Genomic DNA, 18,171 nt, shown 5'->3' with positions numbered 1-18,171 from the left:
TCAGTTTCCTAGCATGGCGCTGGTAGACTGCCCATGTTTCACAGGCATACAACAATGAGGTCAGCACAATGGCTCTGTAAACCTACAGTATGGTAGTCAGTCTAATGCCTCTTCTCTCCCAAACTTTTCTTTGGAGCCTCCCAAACACTGAACAAGCTCTGGCAATGCATGCATCAGTCTCATTGTCAATGTGTACATCCCTGGAAAGTACACTACCAAGGTAAGTGAACTTATCCACAGCATTCAAAACTTCTCCATTTGTTGTAACCAATGGGCTCCACATATGGATGGTATAGTGATGTTTTCTTGGTGTTAATTATTAGGCCAAAATTAGCACAGGCAGCAGAGAATTGATCCATAATTTGTTGCATCTCAGTTGCAGAGGCTACATTGAGTGCACAATCATCTACAAACAGAAAATCATGCACCAACACTTCCTCCACTTTGATCTTAGCTTGTAACCTTTTCAAATTGAAGAACTTACCATCAGTATGACAGCTGATCTTGATGACATGTTCATCCTCATTGAAAGCATTTGTCAACATGGCTGAAAACATCATGTTAAAAAGCATGGGAGCAAGCACACAGCACTGTTTCACTCCATTGGTGACTGGAAAGGCATGAGAGCATTGTCCATTATCCAGAACCAGGGCAAACATGCCATCATGAAATTGACGTACAATATTGATGAACTTCTCCAGGCAACCAAATTTTGACATAATTTTCCATAAGCCCTCAAGACTAACAATGTCAAAAACCTTGGTCAGATCTACAAACATTGTGTACAGATGTCTATTCTGCTCCTGGCATTTCTTCTGGAGTTGTCAGGCAGCAAACACCATTATCAACTGTTCCTTGGCCCTTTCTGAAGCCACATTGGCTCTTCCAGGTGAAGGATCAGACTATTAAGGAGGACACTAGCAAGAATTTTGCCAGCAATGACTAAGAGAGAGATCCCCCTGTGACTGTAGCAGAACAATCTATTCCCTTAACCCTTATAGAGATGGACAATGGAGGCATCCTTGAACTCCTGGGGGATAACCTCCTCTTGCCACATAACCTGGAAAATTTAGCAATGATCCTCCTATCTTGTAAATCTCAGCTGGAATACAATCACCACCAGATGCTATGCTATATACTATACATTGTCGGTGGAGTTTTGAACTGATCCAACCATTCTGGAGAGCAATTTAGAAGTATGTCCAAAGGGCTATAAAAATGTGCATTCCCTTTGATCCAGGAATAGCACTACTCAGTGCTATTAGTGCTAGCTCTACTAGATCCCAAAGAGATCATAAAAAAGGGAAAATGACCCATGTATAAAAATATTTATAACAGTTCTTTTTGTAGTGGCAAAGAATTGGAAATTGAAGGGATGTCCATTAATAGGGGAATGGCTAAATGAGTTGTGGTATATGAATGTAACGGAATACTATTGTGCTATAAGAAATGATGAACAGGAAGATTTCAGAAAAACCTGGAAAGATTTGCATGAACTAATGCTGAGTGAGGTGAGCTAAACCCAGAAAACATTGTACATAGTACCAGCAACACTGTGCGATGATCAATTATAACCGACTTGGCTATTCTCAGCAACACAATGATCCAAGACAATTTCAAAGGACTCATGACAGAAAATGCTATCCACATCCAGAGAAAGAACTATGGATTCTGAATGCAGATCAAAACATACTATTTTCACCACTTTAGTGTTATTGCTTTTTTTTTTGACTTTTCATTTTGTTCTGCTTCTTCTTTCATAACATAACTAATTTGGAAATGTTTACATGATTGCACATGTATAACCTACATCAGATTGTTTGCCATCCTGGGAAAGGAGTATGAGAAGGAGGGGAAAAAAAGTTGAAACTCAAAATCTTATAAAAATGAATACTGAAAACTATCTTTATATGTGTTGGGGAAAATAAAATACTGTTTACAAAAATTTTTAAAAATAAGGTTGACTTTAAGAGATCTTATCAAGATTTTAATACAACTTTCTCTGCTTTCTTATTCTTCAGCAGATGTTAGTTCACATACCAACTTATCTTCATGAGTTTTTTTTGTTAATGCTTATCATGAGCAACATGATGATAACCAAGTATGCTATCAGTAAGGTAATCAACAATCCTTTATTAAGTGTTTACTATGTGCCATGTACTCTGATAAGCATTAGGGTTACATAGAAAAGTAAAAAATGTATATTCTCTGCCCTTAATGAACTTATGCTCTATTTAATATCTAGCTATGAAAATAGTTGGAAACATGTAAGATGCAGGTATGGTAGATGAATGATGAATGATGACCACAGAAAGTAAAGTTCTATCAGTTATATGGGAGGAATATGAGAAAGGCCCATTACAGATGGTGCTATGTAAGCTGAATCTTGAAGGAAACCAGGGATATTAGAATTGGAGGTAAAGAAGAAGAGTGTTGTAGGTATAAGGAACTACTACTAAAAACACACAGTTGAAAGTTGTAGTGCTGTGTGCAAGCAGATAAATGTAACAGGATTACAAAGTAGATCAAAATAAGAGTTTGAGAAAACTGGAAAGACAGAAAATGGCCAGTTTGCACAATGGACAATGGAGGCATCCTTGAGCTCCTGGGGGATAGCCTCCTCTTGCTATATAACCTGGAAAATTTCAGTCAACTTTTGTATGAGCAATGGTCCCCCTACCTTATAAATCTCAGCTGCAATATAGAATCAGCACCAGGTGCTTTGCCACATGAAAGGAGCCTAATGGCCCTCAAAACCTCTTCTTCAGTTGGAAGTTCAGCTAAGGAGGGACTGACTTCAACCTGAGGTAAAAGGTCAGTGGCCTTAGCATTGATTGACGATGGTCTGTTGAGAACACTATGGAAGTGTTCAGCCCATCTCTCCAGGACCATGCCCTTATCACTAATCAATGTGGCTCCATCAGCACTTAGAAGTTGTGACGCACCATAGATTTTTGGTCCATAAATAGCTTTCAGGGAATCATAAAAGTGCTTTGGATTAAAAGGTATGGCCTGGATGAACTATCCTGCTGGTAAATCCTGTGGAGTTCTCGTTTTTCATTTAGTAGCTTCTGAATTTCCCCATCATTTTCATCAAATCAGTCATGGTGTTCACGAACATTCTGACCCAGATGGGCAAATGCAGTGCTATAAACCAAATCTCTGAAAGCGGCCCACTCCTTTTCTTCTCTACTGTTTCCAACTGTGCGTTGGCTCAACTTTCCCTCCAAATTAGCAACAAACTGTTCATGCTCAGCTCTAATTTGAATGCAAATATTTAGCTTGGAAAGGATAAGTCTATGATCAGTTCAGCACTGCACCACACATTGCCTTTGTCACTCTCACATCTTGTCTGTCTCTTCTCCTGACAATCACATAGTCTATTAGATGCCAATGTTTGCTCTGAGGGTGCATCCATAAAGTTTTATTGTGTTTATGTAAATGGAAAAGTGTTGGTGATGAGGTCATGTGATGCACAAGTCTTCAGTAGTAAATGAGCTTTGCTATTGCTGTTTCCAACTCCATTCCTCCCTAGGACGCCCTGCCAAGTTTGGTAGTCTGAGCCTCCTCTAGCATTAAAGTCACCCAAAATAATAAGCTTGTCCTCTTTTAGCACATTAACGATAAGGGTCTCTAGGTCTTCATAAAATTTTTCTTTGACTTCATCAGGGTTCATCATGTTGGGAGCATAGGCACTGATGATGGTGGCATGGCGTTTTCCTGCGAGTGGCAATTGCATTGTCATAAGCCTGTCACTCACTCCTTTTGGCAGGTATACCAACTTGCTGACTAGATTAGTTTTGATTGCAAAACCTACGTCAGTTTCACAGTGCTCCCCTTCACTGCGACCACTCCAGAAAAATGTGTATGGAGCTCCCAACTTTAGTAAACTGGCCTTCATTAGCCAACCTTGTTTCACTCAGGGCTGCTATTTGGATGACATTCAGCCTCCTTTGCTGGATCATTTTCCATCTTTCCCTTTACCTGTAGTTTTACCCCCAGTTCTGTCCTAGACCCACTTCTTTTTCTACAAATACTTTCAACTATCTCATTAGATCCACGGGCTCAATTATCATCATCTCTGTGCTAAGGACTCCAAGCGCTATATATCCAGCCCTAATCACTCTCCTGACCTGCATTTCCACTGGGCTTCCCGTTGACATCTTAGAATCAACATGTACTAAACAGAAGTCATTCCCTTTCCCCAACCCCATCCCTCTTTCCCATTTCTGTTGAATGCTATCATCCTTCTAGTTATTCAGGTTCACATCCTTGGAGTTGTCCTGGACCTCTCCTACTTCTTCAACTCAGTATGTCCTTGTACTCAACCACAATCACATCATCCATTTAGCCCAAGATAGTACCACAATACCTAACTATTCAACCTGATCAGACAGGAGTATAATAGCTAGCCAACTGGAAAGCAGCACAACTAGGATGTTTGGCCACCAAACCATGGAAGGGACCTCTCCCCATTACCTAATTCCTTAGCATATCCCTCCCGCCTTTCATAATTTCATGTCATAACATTCATAATTTCTCTTGTGTAATCAGCATCATCACAGTATAAATTTGCTTGTGTTGTCTTACTAAGTTGCTGGTTCCTCTTGAAACCTAGCTGGCTTCTGAGGGGCATCAATCCTCAATAAATGCCTGTACTTGAATTGGAGGTGGTCTAACTCTGAATTCTTTGAGACTGTGCCACCACAACACACCATGAAATTGCAACATCAGGAAGTGGAAGACTCTAAAGATTTGGGTGATGGAGGATAGGGATTGCCAGACCCCACAAAGTGGTGTGGTGTGGATGTCAACTTACAGTCATTAAGGTCACTATAAAAACATGTGGAAACAGAACCAATAGAGCATTGCTAGATACTATGTACCCCTTTGTGATAGGGAAGAATCACCTCAATCTCTCTCCAACTGAACACAATCTGTATTCCAGCCCTTTTCAATATACACCAAACTAACCTTCAAATTCACAGGGTTACAATGCATAATTCAAGAACTAGCAGGGGGACATTCCAACAACTGGTTGTCTTCCCTTTGGCTTTTCACTTCCAGGACCCCAAACTTTCTGCACCCTAGGAAAGATTAGGAGTTTATCCCATATGACACAAATCATAGCAAATGAAATAGTCCCAAGACACATAAGCGCATTCCAAGAGCCTAAATTTTTTAGTAAGAAGTGAAGGATGAGAATAGAGGAGAGGGAAAGGGAAAGGACAGAAGGGAAAGGAAAGAACATTTATTAAGCACCTACCATGTGCCAAGCACTGTGAAGAACTATTTAATTTGAAACTTAACAACAACCATGCTAAGTACATGCAATTGAGGAAACTGAGAAAGATAAAAGTTAAGTGATTTGCCTAGGTTCACATAGCTACTATGACCAAATGTGAAGCCAGGTCTTCCTAACTCTGGGTCAGTCAGGAAGGGGTATATAAATTGGCCCAAAAAATAAAATAAAATAAAATAACCTCTTGTAGTGAATACCACTAGAAAAGAAGAAAAATCAGTGGCCGGGATCAGAAAGTATGGTCACCTAGCTTTCTGGAATACGACCTCTTCCTAGATTTATTCTGATTGACCAGCCTATATACTAGGGAGTTCCTACGTACCCACAACTGACTTGGCCAACCACATTTAGGTTAAGGAATTCAATATTAGCAAACTTTTAATCCAGGCAAGTCAAGACCAATTAGGAAAATTTACTAACCACAGTGTCCTTGTGGTTGACTGGGGGCAGGGAGGGTGGTCCTAGACCATCTGTTAACTGACTGCTTCTAAAGTCCTCCTTGTTGTAGTTTCATGGCATCTTGTGGGATCATCTGGAAAGAATTCACACTCAGACCTTCTCCAACCCAAGCAAAGGAATTTATCGAAGTTAGACAATGCAGGCAATTTTATGGAATATATGATGCTGATTACACAACAGACAATATGAATATTAAAAAGGCAAGAGGCGTTTGTTAAGGGATTAGGCAATAGGGGAGGGGTCACAGCCTCAGGAGAACTGTGTATATGATTTCCAATAATGCATACAGAAAAGCCCATCTTGGGGGGGCATCTATGTATGATAATGATATTATAATCAGCCTCTCTATGTCATAAGTTCACCTAAAGGACAGCTCAAAAGCACATTATTACTGTGCAAGTGCCTACTTAGGAAAAGTACCTTCTATTGTTCTGGGCATCCTGGTGGTGCTGCTTTCTGATTGGCTGGCTACTGTGTTCTTGTCTGATATTAGATGGATGTGGTTGTGAGGATGCACACACCGGCTGTTTCTGTGAGGCCCATGAAGAAGTTAGAAAATTGGATCTGGGGGCAGTGGCAAGCTAGAGGCAGTGGTTAGGATTCCATCACATGGACACACCTGTTATTCTAGTGAGGCATATTTGGGATACTGGGTCTGGGGGCCTGTAGTGTGATTAAAGAGAGAACATGTGGCCAAATCAGGACATGCCTGCTGTTCAGTGAGGCCCATAAGGAAGTTAGAATATTGGAGCTTGGGGGCAGCTTTAGTAGGATTCCATCACTCCTCCCATTCAGTTCCTAAGACTGTGCCCAGCAACTATCATCACAGATCAGGGCAGATACCCAGATCCAGGCTCTCACTCATGGTACACTTAAGCCACCTGGGAGTGAGGCAAATGTTCTGGTTTGTCAAGATCTTTTTGAATTCTAACTATAATATGCAAAATATTAGCTATCCCTTCCAGTTTTTATGTCATTTGCAGATCTGATGGGCATGCCATTTATGTGCTTATCCTAAATTCAATAAGTGACATTAAATGGTAAAAAGCCAAGTGAAGATCCTTGGGGTACTCTACTGGAGTTGATATTGAAAACATTAACAACTTATTCTATTAGCTGTGTTTCAGATGTAGGCTGATCTTCCTCTTGGACCAGTTCTGAATCCACCTAAATGTATAATTTTCAAGTCAATATCTCTTTATCTTCACCATAAGAATAAGCTCACTTCTTTCTTCGCTTTCTCCTCAAGGTAACATTTTCCATTTTCCAAGGTCTTGACAAGAGGTCTCTTTCCCTCCACTTCAAATCCCTGTTTTTCTCATTGAAACTTTGCTGATTTCCTTCAGGATCACTTCATTCTACCCTATAAACAAGTGGTTTTCCTTAAGTCTCTTCACTTTCTCCTCCAAGATGGAGATGAGCCTACACCTGGAACACAGCTAACAGCCACTTGGTTGTGGCAGAAATACATAAACTGCACATACACTTCAAAATACAGAACATAATCTTCATTAAGGTTAGGGTTTTCAGACAGAGTCTGAGCTATTTATGAGTATTTATATCTCAACCCTAAGACCAATTTAAAACTTTTACAATTAATTATCACTTCTTAATAACTTGACCCCCCTGAACTTCCTTTCATTAGCCTTGGCAACTCTAGCCATACCCTTCTTTTCAATCTCACATCAACCTATTTTTCCAATTTATGTTATTCACAGATCCTTTCAAATTGCCTTTTCCACAAATTGTTCCAATTACCTTTGCTAATTTGGTATGTCAATTACATTTTCCTTTTCCTTAATGGGTCTTTTAGGCTTAATGCTCCTTGATCCCATTATAGCCTTTTTTTTCTTGATCCTGCTCTTCAACCCAAAGTAGAACCAAGATCTAAGTACTGTTTTTCTTCAAATTTCCCTCAATTTCTCCCAAATTATTCATCCCCGAATTCAATCAATTCACTATGCCAAAGCTCCAAATCATTTTCTTATTTGGCTCAAGTCTTGGGCTCTCTTCTCCTTCCCTCATGACTTCTCATTAAAGTCAAAAGTACTATGAATCAATGTCCTTAAACTTACCCCTCAGATTTCATGTTAAGTATGTTTTTACTATGGTCCTGTGCTTCTGCCAAAATACACTACTGTTGAAGGACTTAGGGAGGTGGGAATTCCCTTCTCTCACATGCTGCACACTTTGGAAGAGTGGAAATATGAGGAGTAAGTCCTCAAGAGCTAAGAGCCTCCCAGATCTTCCTCCAGAGCTGACACAGTAAAACAGGACACACTTAGAAAAAAGAAAGCTGATTTTTATTTTATCATCAACAGCCATTCTTTAAACATGAACATGCATACGTATTTTTTTCTACGCACACATCACAGTTTTAACGTTAGTTAATAAAGGTTAAACACACAACATACATCCTTACAAAAAAAAAGGGTCAAAATGCAAATGTAAAACTTTAAACAAACCAGTTATACTAATTTAAAAAAAAAAAAACTTTGTGTTGGGTACCATTTTGTACAACACAGTTAATTTAAACATCCTTATCTTGGTTGCACATGAAAAAAGCGGCAATAGAAAAATGAAGTCATTGAGGGTTTTTAAATAGCAGAAATAGGCAGTTTTGCCATGCAGAAGAAGCAATATTAAATATTAGTTTTCCCAAAAAAATCCACGTTTAAAAATATTTAGTTCAAGTCACAGAATTTTTCTCAGTAGAGATCCAAATGCAATGCATAATTAGCTGCCTTAAATGGCCATGTTGAAAGGGAAACATCCCTTCAAAGTTTATAACTTTATTCATTTTGGCACAGAAAAGAAGTCTTAAAAACAAGAACATGATTTAAAAAGGGGGAAGAGGAAAAACGAAAGAAAAAGCAAGAATGAATGAGAGAGTAATTGCAATCACTAAAAAACTGTGCATCTCAGTCATTGCAGAATACTGTCATCTTTCTACAGCAGGTGCTAATTCCAGGGAACTGTTATTGCAGCATGGATTTAATTTGCTTGGAGGTAGTCTCATCATTCAAATGTTTTGTTGTGTACCTAAAAAATATTAAGTTCATCAACTGTAGAAAAGAATGATTATTCATGTTTGTTTCCAAATGTATTATATAGGGAGGACATAAGCACATCTCCAGCATTAACTTTACATTTACTAAAGACCTTAACAGGAAATTTACTTAGTTGCATTAACTCATTGAAATAAATCTTTCTTGATATTAGTAAAGTGAAAATAAGAATAAATGATATACTTGTCTTTAAGTCATCAGTCTACTGAACTCATCAACCTCTTTCTTAATGAAATTCTAGAGGTAAAAATTTACATAATGACTTTTTATCCAAAAAGAAATCAGTTTAATGTTTTTGATTATGTCTGTATATGGTGTTCCATGAAAAAAAAAACAACATCCTATATCAATGAAAATCAATTAGTGCTAAAGAGTTACCAAATGTACCAAGAAATTAAATGCCTTGCCCAGAGGTAACCCAGATCTTCCTGACTCCAAGGCTAGTTCACTATCCACTTACAAGTTACAAGCATGTGTTTGTCCTTCATTGCCAAAGAAGACCATCCCATCATAGAAATGATGACATGACTTGCACTTGACTTTGTTTTAAGTGAAGGAGGGCTGTGCAGGTCACCAGCCTCACTTCTCCTCCAGAGCTATCTGAATCCAGTGACCAGATATTCATCAGGATGACTGGAGATGACCCAGGATGAGGCAATTGGGGTTAAATGACTTGCCTAAGGTCACCCAGCTAGTGAATGTCAAGTGTCTGAGGTGAGATTTGAACTCAGGTCCTCCTGACTCCTGCACTGGTGCTCTATCCACTGCACCACCTAGCTACCCCAACAAGATACAAGCAAATGACTCCTGTATTGTCACTAACTTTTCTCCCTCTTACCTCAAAAACACCCTATACAAGTTTGTTTAAATTGTCTTAGTATCAGAAATGTCTCCATGTATGACTGTTCTCTGTTCTAAACCAACCTAACAAATGAAAATTCAGGAACAACAAACAGCTAACTTAACATATTACATAATGCTTGCTTCTTCTGAGAATTTAAAATGTGATTTTCTTTTCACACATTTGGTTTAGTTATGTTTTTAGAAATGGGCCTGCTACAGAAAGAGTATATCTGTTTTACCTCACTGTCCTTTTGGGTATATACCGAATTCCTTTTAACCACCTTTACATAATTTCAATTTTAAAAAAATCAAGCAGATGAACTGCAGAAGTAATAAACTATATTTAAATGTATCTATATGGACTACTGAAATCTGACTCTGAATTTAAACTGGTATAATCTAAATCCTTGATCATATTCTCTAAACAATGCAAAGATGAGCACATACAGCTAACAAAATAGTCTTTAAGCTACAAAATTAAATGGAAGAAAAATTTCAACTTTTTTGGAGTTTATGGTTTAAAAATTTCTCTAACTGTACTTCAGAATTAGACAAATAATGTGGCTAGTGAATCTTTAAAGGCAGAACATGTAACATATGCATACACTCTGATATATACAATTGTGAACACTATTGTAGCTATAACACATGTTCCTTTCATGTGTGATTTGTGGCCATTAACTTCCATCAAGACTTTAGAGGCATCAGAGGTTTAGATAAGGGACACATCCAATATATCCACATAACAAAACAAGATCAATATTATTTGAAGGTAGAACATCTATTACTTTTTATTAAAGAAAATATAGTCGCCTTTAGTTTTAAACATAGCAGAGAAGAGTAGCAACATTATCTAGCACTGAACCTCAATACCCATTTAGCACTCTTCCTCCTGAATGATCTTAGGCCAGTGGTTCATTCAGCTATTCCATCTAGATAATGTAGCTATAATTTGTTGCCTTTTTTATTTGTATGTTTTGAATCTATAATACTGTAGAGGACAGATAATATAAAAAGACAGTGGCAAACGAACATATCAGTAGAAAATTCTATTCTGGCCAGGCATTTATTTATGCTTCTACATTTTAGATAAATTCTAATTTACTTTCTTTGGCTGTTTAGCCCTCAGAAAAAAATAAATACAAGTAAGTTATTATTTGCAGTGAAATGCAGCACTTAATGGCAGAATTTACCTTATCATAAATTTACATTGAACTGACATATTTTATGAAAGTGGTACCCTAGTGTACTAAATGACTCAAAATACTTATAGTGCCTAATAGCCCCAAATACAAGTAGGCCACCAGAAAATAAAACATAATAATGAAAGTCACTTATAAAATTTGTATTATTTTTCTTTTGGCTTCTCAATACATAACTGGAGATAACAGTTCTCTAAGAATTACACTCCAAGTGATAAAGTGAATCAAAAGTAGTATATGACTTAAAATGGTTTCTTAAATAAATCTTAAAATTTTATATTCAAAGTATTCAATCCACAAATCTAACTAATCTACTTTGTCTAAATAGTTCTACTTTTTGTTACTTTGCACTCTGCTAATATATCCACTCAATGACACCCTGATTTTCATTTTCTTCACAAATTTATTCCCAGCTAAATAGTCTTAGGCAACATTTCACTTTACCAATGCAGATCGCCATCTTGTGGTGAAAAGGTGGTATCTATGAGTTTTCTCCACAAAACGGAGTGATTTGGCTTTATGATGCATTTAAGGTTATGACCATGTATAACCTCACATTGGAAGATTTTTTGGTGTTAACCAACTAAAATGTATTTTAAAATAAATCACTTTCTTTTTCATGGAATTAGTCCTAGGCCTAGAGTGAACACTCAATTTCAAATCTGGCCTCAAACTCTTACTAACTATGTGACTGTAAGCCATTAACCTGTGTCTCAGTTTCCTCAACTTTAAAATGGGGATAATAATAATAATAATAGCAACCACTGTATCAGCTTGTTGTGAGGATCAAATGAGATATTGCTTGTAAAAATTATCACAGTGCCTAGTACATAAGCATATTCCCTTCCCTTGCCACTTTCACTTTTGAAAATTAAAGAGGGGACAGTTTAGTAGTACAGTGGATAAAAGCACTGCCCCTGGATTCAGGAGAAACCAAGTTCAATTCTAACCTCAGGCACTTGGCACTTACTGGCTGTGTGACCCTGGGTAAGTTACTTCACCTTGTTTGCCTTGCCAAAAAAAAAAACAACTTAAAGAGGTCCCTCCAACACTTATGATCATAAACATGTTTGAAATGTTTTAAAATATTCCATCATTTTAAGAAAACAAATCAGTTTTTCCATTCTGAGAAAATGTATCTAATTCAACTATATCAGTTTCAGTCTAGAAGAACATTATCATAAAATCATTTACTTCCCCTTAACTCCAAGAGCCATAAAAAAACAAAGTGAAATCTTCTGCAAAGAGAAAGCAGCAAATACAATCCAAATATCTGCCCAAAGCACTAAATGACCTGTTGAATTTAGTTTTAGATGCATGGTAAATATTAAAACAAAGTGAGTGCAACTGTCAAACATACGTAACTCAGTATGGAAAAAATTCCTGTAAAGCCAAGTTATTATTATGGTATAAATTAAAATTTTTTCATTATTTCCTAACCTAAATATTGGAATTCCAATTTTAGTCACACTAGTGACTTCTGCCATGTTACATATTTATAAGCAAACTGAAAAGTGAAATACCTGAGAGCATTTAGAAGGCCTTCTACACTATTAGGAGGCTGGTCCTTTAGGACTTTGATACAACCTTTCATCTAGGAAGAAAAACCAATGGTTATTTTAAATTGGCATTTTTTCTAAATATAAAAATTTTCCAAATTGTTGCTATGTAAACAGACAAAACCAGCATCACAAATAGCAAACAAAATAACAATAAGATATGACTGTCTGTAACATTGAAAAAATTTTCCAGTTACATTTGACCAAAAAATCTATCTAGCTTCACAATTCTCTTTTTGAGTCAACAAAAATAGGATCCTCAAAGAACCTCTGGTGTACAAAACTAGAATAAGTAAAAGAAAAGGAAGGACAAGCTCCCTGACTTCAGGGTATAGATGTAGACAGTAAACACATCTGAAACAAACAGTCCAGAAAATTTACAAAACAACATAATATGAAGCTTCCCTCCTACCTCTGGGTAGGTAAGTGCAAAGCTTATGATCCCTAAGCTACATATGAGAAGTTACAGGACTTGCTCATGGCTGGCAAGTACAAGAATAGTGCTCGGGTCTCTTTCTATAACATCAAGCTGCCCAACAGAGTAAAAAGCCCCTATTTTTAAAGTGCAAACTGAGTACATAAACATTAATAAATTTATATGTAGTCAGTAAAATTGATGTGGGGAAAATGTCTGTGAATAAATCAAATGTTTTCACTAGTATGAACAGTAAATGGTAAGTAAATTTTCTATCACAGACCTCTTATTTAAATCTGTAAATCTTAGGTACCTTTATATTTTACAATGATACTTTACAAAGTACTGGGGACTATACCTGACAGAGAAAATTGTTTCCTATAATAACTTCCTATAGTTAAAAAGTTGGGGGGGAGGGGGTTTAACCAAATAGCAAGAACGGTCACTGCGAATACACTTCCCTATCAGGGTAATTTAACTGAAACACCCCATAACTTGGATGTCCTGAAATGAAATCAGTCTGCTACTGAACAAAAGGAAAGAATGAAGGACTGGTTACAAGTCATGTAACAAATCACATACTTCAAATCCTGTTAAAGTCATCAAACATACAACTCTAAGAAACAAACAAAACAAAATACCAAAACCTCAAGTCTACAATTTCAAAAGAAACAGCAAAATTCTCAGCAGCACTTATCCTTGAATATTAGAATATCATGTATTCAGAAGAATATTACCTGATGTTAAAAAATGAAATATAACTTACATCAATTTTTGATGTTTTGGCAAATGCTCCCACTGGATGTACATGGTCATAGAGTATAATGACACCCACCATTACTCTCAGACAGAATGATACTGTCTCTTCATTTGTAAACCTGCTTCTATACTCCCTAGAATAGCAGAAGAGATACAAGAGGATGAAAGCACAAAACAAATAAAAGATTTGCATCTTTAAAGTAGAGGTAAATGCCTTACCTAGTCTTTACAAGGCCTTACCTCCCCAATCTGAAAGGCTTTGGTGATTACCAAAAGAGAGGGAGTATGGCCATTATTACTGTCCCAGACTTACTGTTTAGGAACTTTCACAATCAGCATCTCACCTTCCACTACTCCACCAAGTTGGACAGTAAGCTCTGACCCTAGGCAAACTGGTGAATAGTCTGCCAAGCTTAATATAATGGCATCTCAGTTATGTCTGTCAATAATAGTAAATCATAATGAAATGTCCCAATTAATATCACACAAATATAGGACTTGAATTTCCATTTTAATTCATTCCAGTCCTCTCTCCTTTCTACCATTATGAAATATCTCCTGGAAGATTTTATTCAGCAAGGAATAAGAAAAAGAACAAATTTCTTGACATGGGACACAAGCAGGTTCTTGAAACACCAAAGAAATGCAGTGATAGCCTTAAAAATGAGAAACCAGCAGGAGAGGAATTTAGTCTTCCTGCCAAGAAATAAAGATTGAAAGAATGAGAATCAAGAGAAACAAAAAACCCCTTTGATAATGAGGGGAGCCATAAGACCACTGGATGAAAAGCATGAGAATCAGGTCAGAAAAATAATTTTAAATATTTACATTGTCTGCTTAATTCACAACAGAACCTGTAAACTTAGCCATATGAATCATCAAAATATTCTTATTCTGGAGAGGGTACAGGGGAGGGAAAGCTAGTGACTAGTCACTAGCCAATACTTACGGTGTTTCAAGCATGACTCTGCATACACTAGCCATGGTGCTTAAACAATCTGTGGTATTTTCTATTGGTAAATTTTTATTCTGAAAAACAGTTTGGAAAATGAAGAAAAAGCCTTGAAAATATATAAACCAAAATGAAAACAAAACTCTTAGCAGTTTACAACATTTTTCAAGTTGATTCAGTATTCAACAACTATATGTTTAAGACACCGTGCTGAGTTCTGGGAAAGAAACATAGATAAATGATATTGGGTTCCTGATTTCAAGAAATTTATGAACTCTGACAGAAAAGGAATAATAAAAGAAAAACAAAAAAACAATCTACCAATCCAATTCAATAAACATTTATTAAGCACTACTATGTGAGAAAGCCTGTGCAAAGGAGGAAAATATAAACTTTAAATAAGACACAATCACTGCCTGATTCATGCAAGATGTAGTGGGATAAAACACATACACAAATAATTATAATACATTGTAACTGCCTGAGACAAAGTACTTTATGAAATCTAGTGGGAAAAGCACATTATTAAATTTTTTGCTGGTTTTCTTCTTTTTTTGTGGAGGAAAGGAGAGGTCAGGTTGCCTTTCCTGGAGGTCACATTTCAATTGAGCTTCAGAAGATGAGCCAGCAATTAAATTACAAAAATGATATTTTATAGAATTAAAAATAGCACAATAAGGAGGAAAGTTCAAGAATATCAAGGGATATTATTCCCAAAAAAAGTAAATGAGAAGGAGAAGGGTACCTTGGTTCAAAACAGCAGTAATTATCAAAACTCTCCAGTATTAGGTAGTTTTAGATTAGATTAGAATAAATTTAAAAAGTGAGACACAGACAAATGTACATAGCAGTCTGTTGCATGATAAACACAAGAACATAAACTACTGGTAGAGAGGCGAACTATCCAACCATCCCAGAAAAAAAAATTATTCAAGTAAAATTACTAAGTTGTTCATACTCTTTGACTGTGGCATTACACTACTGGAGCTAAAGCCAAAGACTGTACACAGCAAGAAAGAACCATATGTACAAAAGTATTCATATCAATGTTTGTGGTGATTTAAAAGCTAGAAATAAAACTTCAATTCCAAACTAGTAAATAGCTGACTTAATTATGGCATATGAAAGAAATCGAACATTAGGTCACACAGAATGACAAAAGAATTCAAAACAAGAAATGAGGAAAGATATATATTGCAGAATGAAGAAAGTAGAATTACAATGACTACAATAACAAAGTCAACATTGAGAAGCAACAAAACTTGGATCAAATATACAATTTAGGGTTGGTGCCATACCAAAATTAAGGAAAAACTCTTCCTTGAAATTAAAAAGTATTTTTTGGAATATTTACCAGGGGGGAGCGAGGGATGATAAGCAAAACAACATTTATCAATGTCTTTCTCTTCTACAAGGCAGGTAGGGGCTCAACACGCAAAGTGGAGGAAGGACGTTCCAGGAAGAAACACAGAAGGGCAGCACACGTTCAAAGGACAATAAATAGTTCAATATGGTACTCTAGAGTATAGATTATATGAAATCACTTAATCTTCAAGGGGGAAGGGAATTCAGAAGTGACCTAGTCCAACCTGAACCTGAGAAGGCCACATGGCACAATGATATGAATGCAGGGTAATGAACTTGGAATCTTTATGTCCAAGTTCAAATTTTGGCTCTGTCACTTACTATGTGTATGACCTTGGGCAAACCACTTAACTTCTCTGGGAGTTAGTTTCTTTAACTGTAAAATGAAGTAGAACAGTAGGGGAGACTAAAAAGGGGATAGAAGTGGATGGACTAAATCTCTTCTAAGATCTCTGCCAGCTCTAGTATCTAGGAGCTTGATCCTCTACAGCAGTGGGTCAAACTCACACAAAAAAACCAGGGACCAGGGTCCAGTACATAAAGATCCCTGCAGGACAAACACTGAGTCATATATTGTTATTTGTATATTATCTATCTATACAATTTTACTGTATTTTATTTATTTTGTCAAATATTTCCCAATTACATTTTTACCTGGTTTGAGTCACTTGAGTGCAGGAGGCCATATGGCTGGTCTGCCACATGTCTGATACCTTTGCTTTACAAAGTACCTTAACAAGTGGTCAGCCAGTCCCTATGTGAAGACCTCCAGCAATTGGGAATCCTAGGGAAGCCCTCTTCTCCTTTTTGGGCAAGTCAAATTATTAGAATATTTCATGGCATATATCAAGGTCAAAATCTGCCTTTCTACAACTTTTACCATTGGACCTCTGGCAACACTTTGCTTTATACCTCACCAATGCATCTGAAGAGATGAAGGGAAGAAAGAGAACTGCACATATATGGAACTCTTTGATAGACTGTAAGCTCCTTGAGGGTAGGGACTATATAATTTCTCTTTGTATCCTCAGCACCTACCACAGTGGGCACTTAATAAAATTATATTAATTATTTAATCACTGAGACAAAAAAGTACTACTGTTTCTTAGAAACAGGGTCAGTACTGAACTTTAAACTACAAGGCATCCTAAACACATGAAAAGTAAACTAATTGAATAAATAATGAGTTGGCTGCATTTAGTGCTAAAAAGCTATACTGCAGAGAGAGTGAATCTGGGGGAGAATCTCAGTATCACCAGCTCACAAAGAAAAGGAGTGGGAGATAAGGCTGGAAAGGCAGGACAATGACTAACAAACAAGAGTGGGAACTTTATATGGTAAGAAATAGAAGCCACTAAAGCATAACATGACTAAATATAGCTATAAGGAAGACATAGTGGGTATAGAGTGAAGGCAAAAAGATCTATTAGGGCAATCAACAGGTCAATGGTTTCCTGTAGGAAATAGGATTTTAGTTGGGACTTAAAGGAAGCCAGGGAAATCAGGTCACTATCAGAAGTCTAGGTAAACAGTACTGTACTAGAGCGGAGGTAATAGAATGAGAAAGGAATTGAATATGAGAGCTGAATAGGAACTCAGAAATCATCTACTATAACCAGCACTTTTTATTTCCTGGATATGTGAGGACAAAGAGGTGGAATTTGCACAAATACACATGAATATCTAAGAATCAGGTCTCTATTTTTCCCACTATAACAGGGAAAAACAACTAAATACAAATGGGGTACAGGGGGAGGGGAAAGAGGGGAGGGGTTTGCATAACTACTTCACACAATACACTTACCTCTGATACAAATTTTGTTGTGGCATCACTTAAGGTTTTCAACATTGGGGTTGCCTCAGCATAAAATAAAGACATGCGGTTTGCCAATTCATTATTTACTTCATTTTCTCCTTCTGCCTGTGTGAAGCAAGAAAATCATTTGATTCCACTTGTAAACTAAGAAGGAAGGAACCTTGGAAGCCTCCTAGCCTCAACTAAACAAGACAACCACAACTCTACAACTTTTGCTTGGAAACATCCAGTGAAGGGGAACCAACTACGGAAGCTCAATGGCAAGAATTCAAAATCCTTTACACTTTATCCTCTTGGTTACACTCCTGTGGAAAACCTTTAACTTACTAATGTGCTTCCTAAAATGTGGCTCCCAGAACTGAGCACAATAGTCTTGACAGGATCTAAACACAACAGGTTCTAATTGAACTCTCACTTTTCCAAGTTATGAA

General features: G+C 37.0%; 1 protein-coding gene across 13 annotated transcripts in view; it reads right to left on the bottom strand.

The window, feature by feature from the left end:
* Positions 1–8,042: 8,042 nt before the first annotated feature.
* Positions 8,043–18,171, bottom strand: part of CYRIB (CYFIP related Rac1 interactor B) — a 196,069-nt gene continuing 185,940 nt past the window's right edge. For all 13 annotated transcript variants that reach the window (XM_072603069.1, XM_072603077.1, XM_072603075.1 and 10 more), the window contains 5 exons: positions 17,729–17,845; positions 14,557–14,636; positions 13,615–13,741; positions 12,398–12,468; positions 8,043–8,803 (listed from right to left, as the gene is read on the bottom strand). In XM_072603069.1, coding sequence (XP_072459170.1) covers positions 8,740–8,803; positions 12,398–12,468; positions 13,615–13,741; positions 14,557–14,636; positions 17,729–17,845 — 459 coding nt within the window. In that variant the 3' untranslated portion in view covers positions 8,043–8,739. The remainder of the gene's footprint in view (positions 8,804–12,397; positions 12,469–13,614; positions 13,742–14,556; positions 14,637–17,728; positions 17,846–18,171) is intronic.

Source organism: Notamacropus eugenii, chromosome 4 (assembly GCF_028372415.1).
Source record: "Notamacropus eugenii isolate mMacEug1 chromosome 4, mMacEug1.pri_v2, whole genome shotgun sequence".
Lineage (NCBI taxonomy): Eukaryota > Metazoa > Chordata > Mammalia > Diprotodontia > Macropodidae > Notamacropus > Notamacropus eugenii.
Note: the sequence above shows the minus strand (reverse complement) of the source record. Positions and strands in the feature narration are given on the sequence as shown.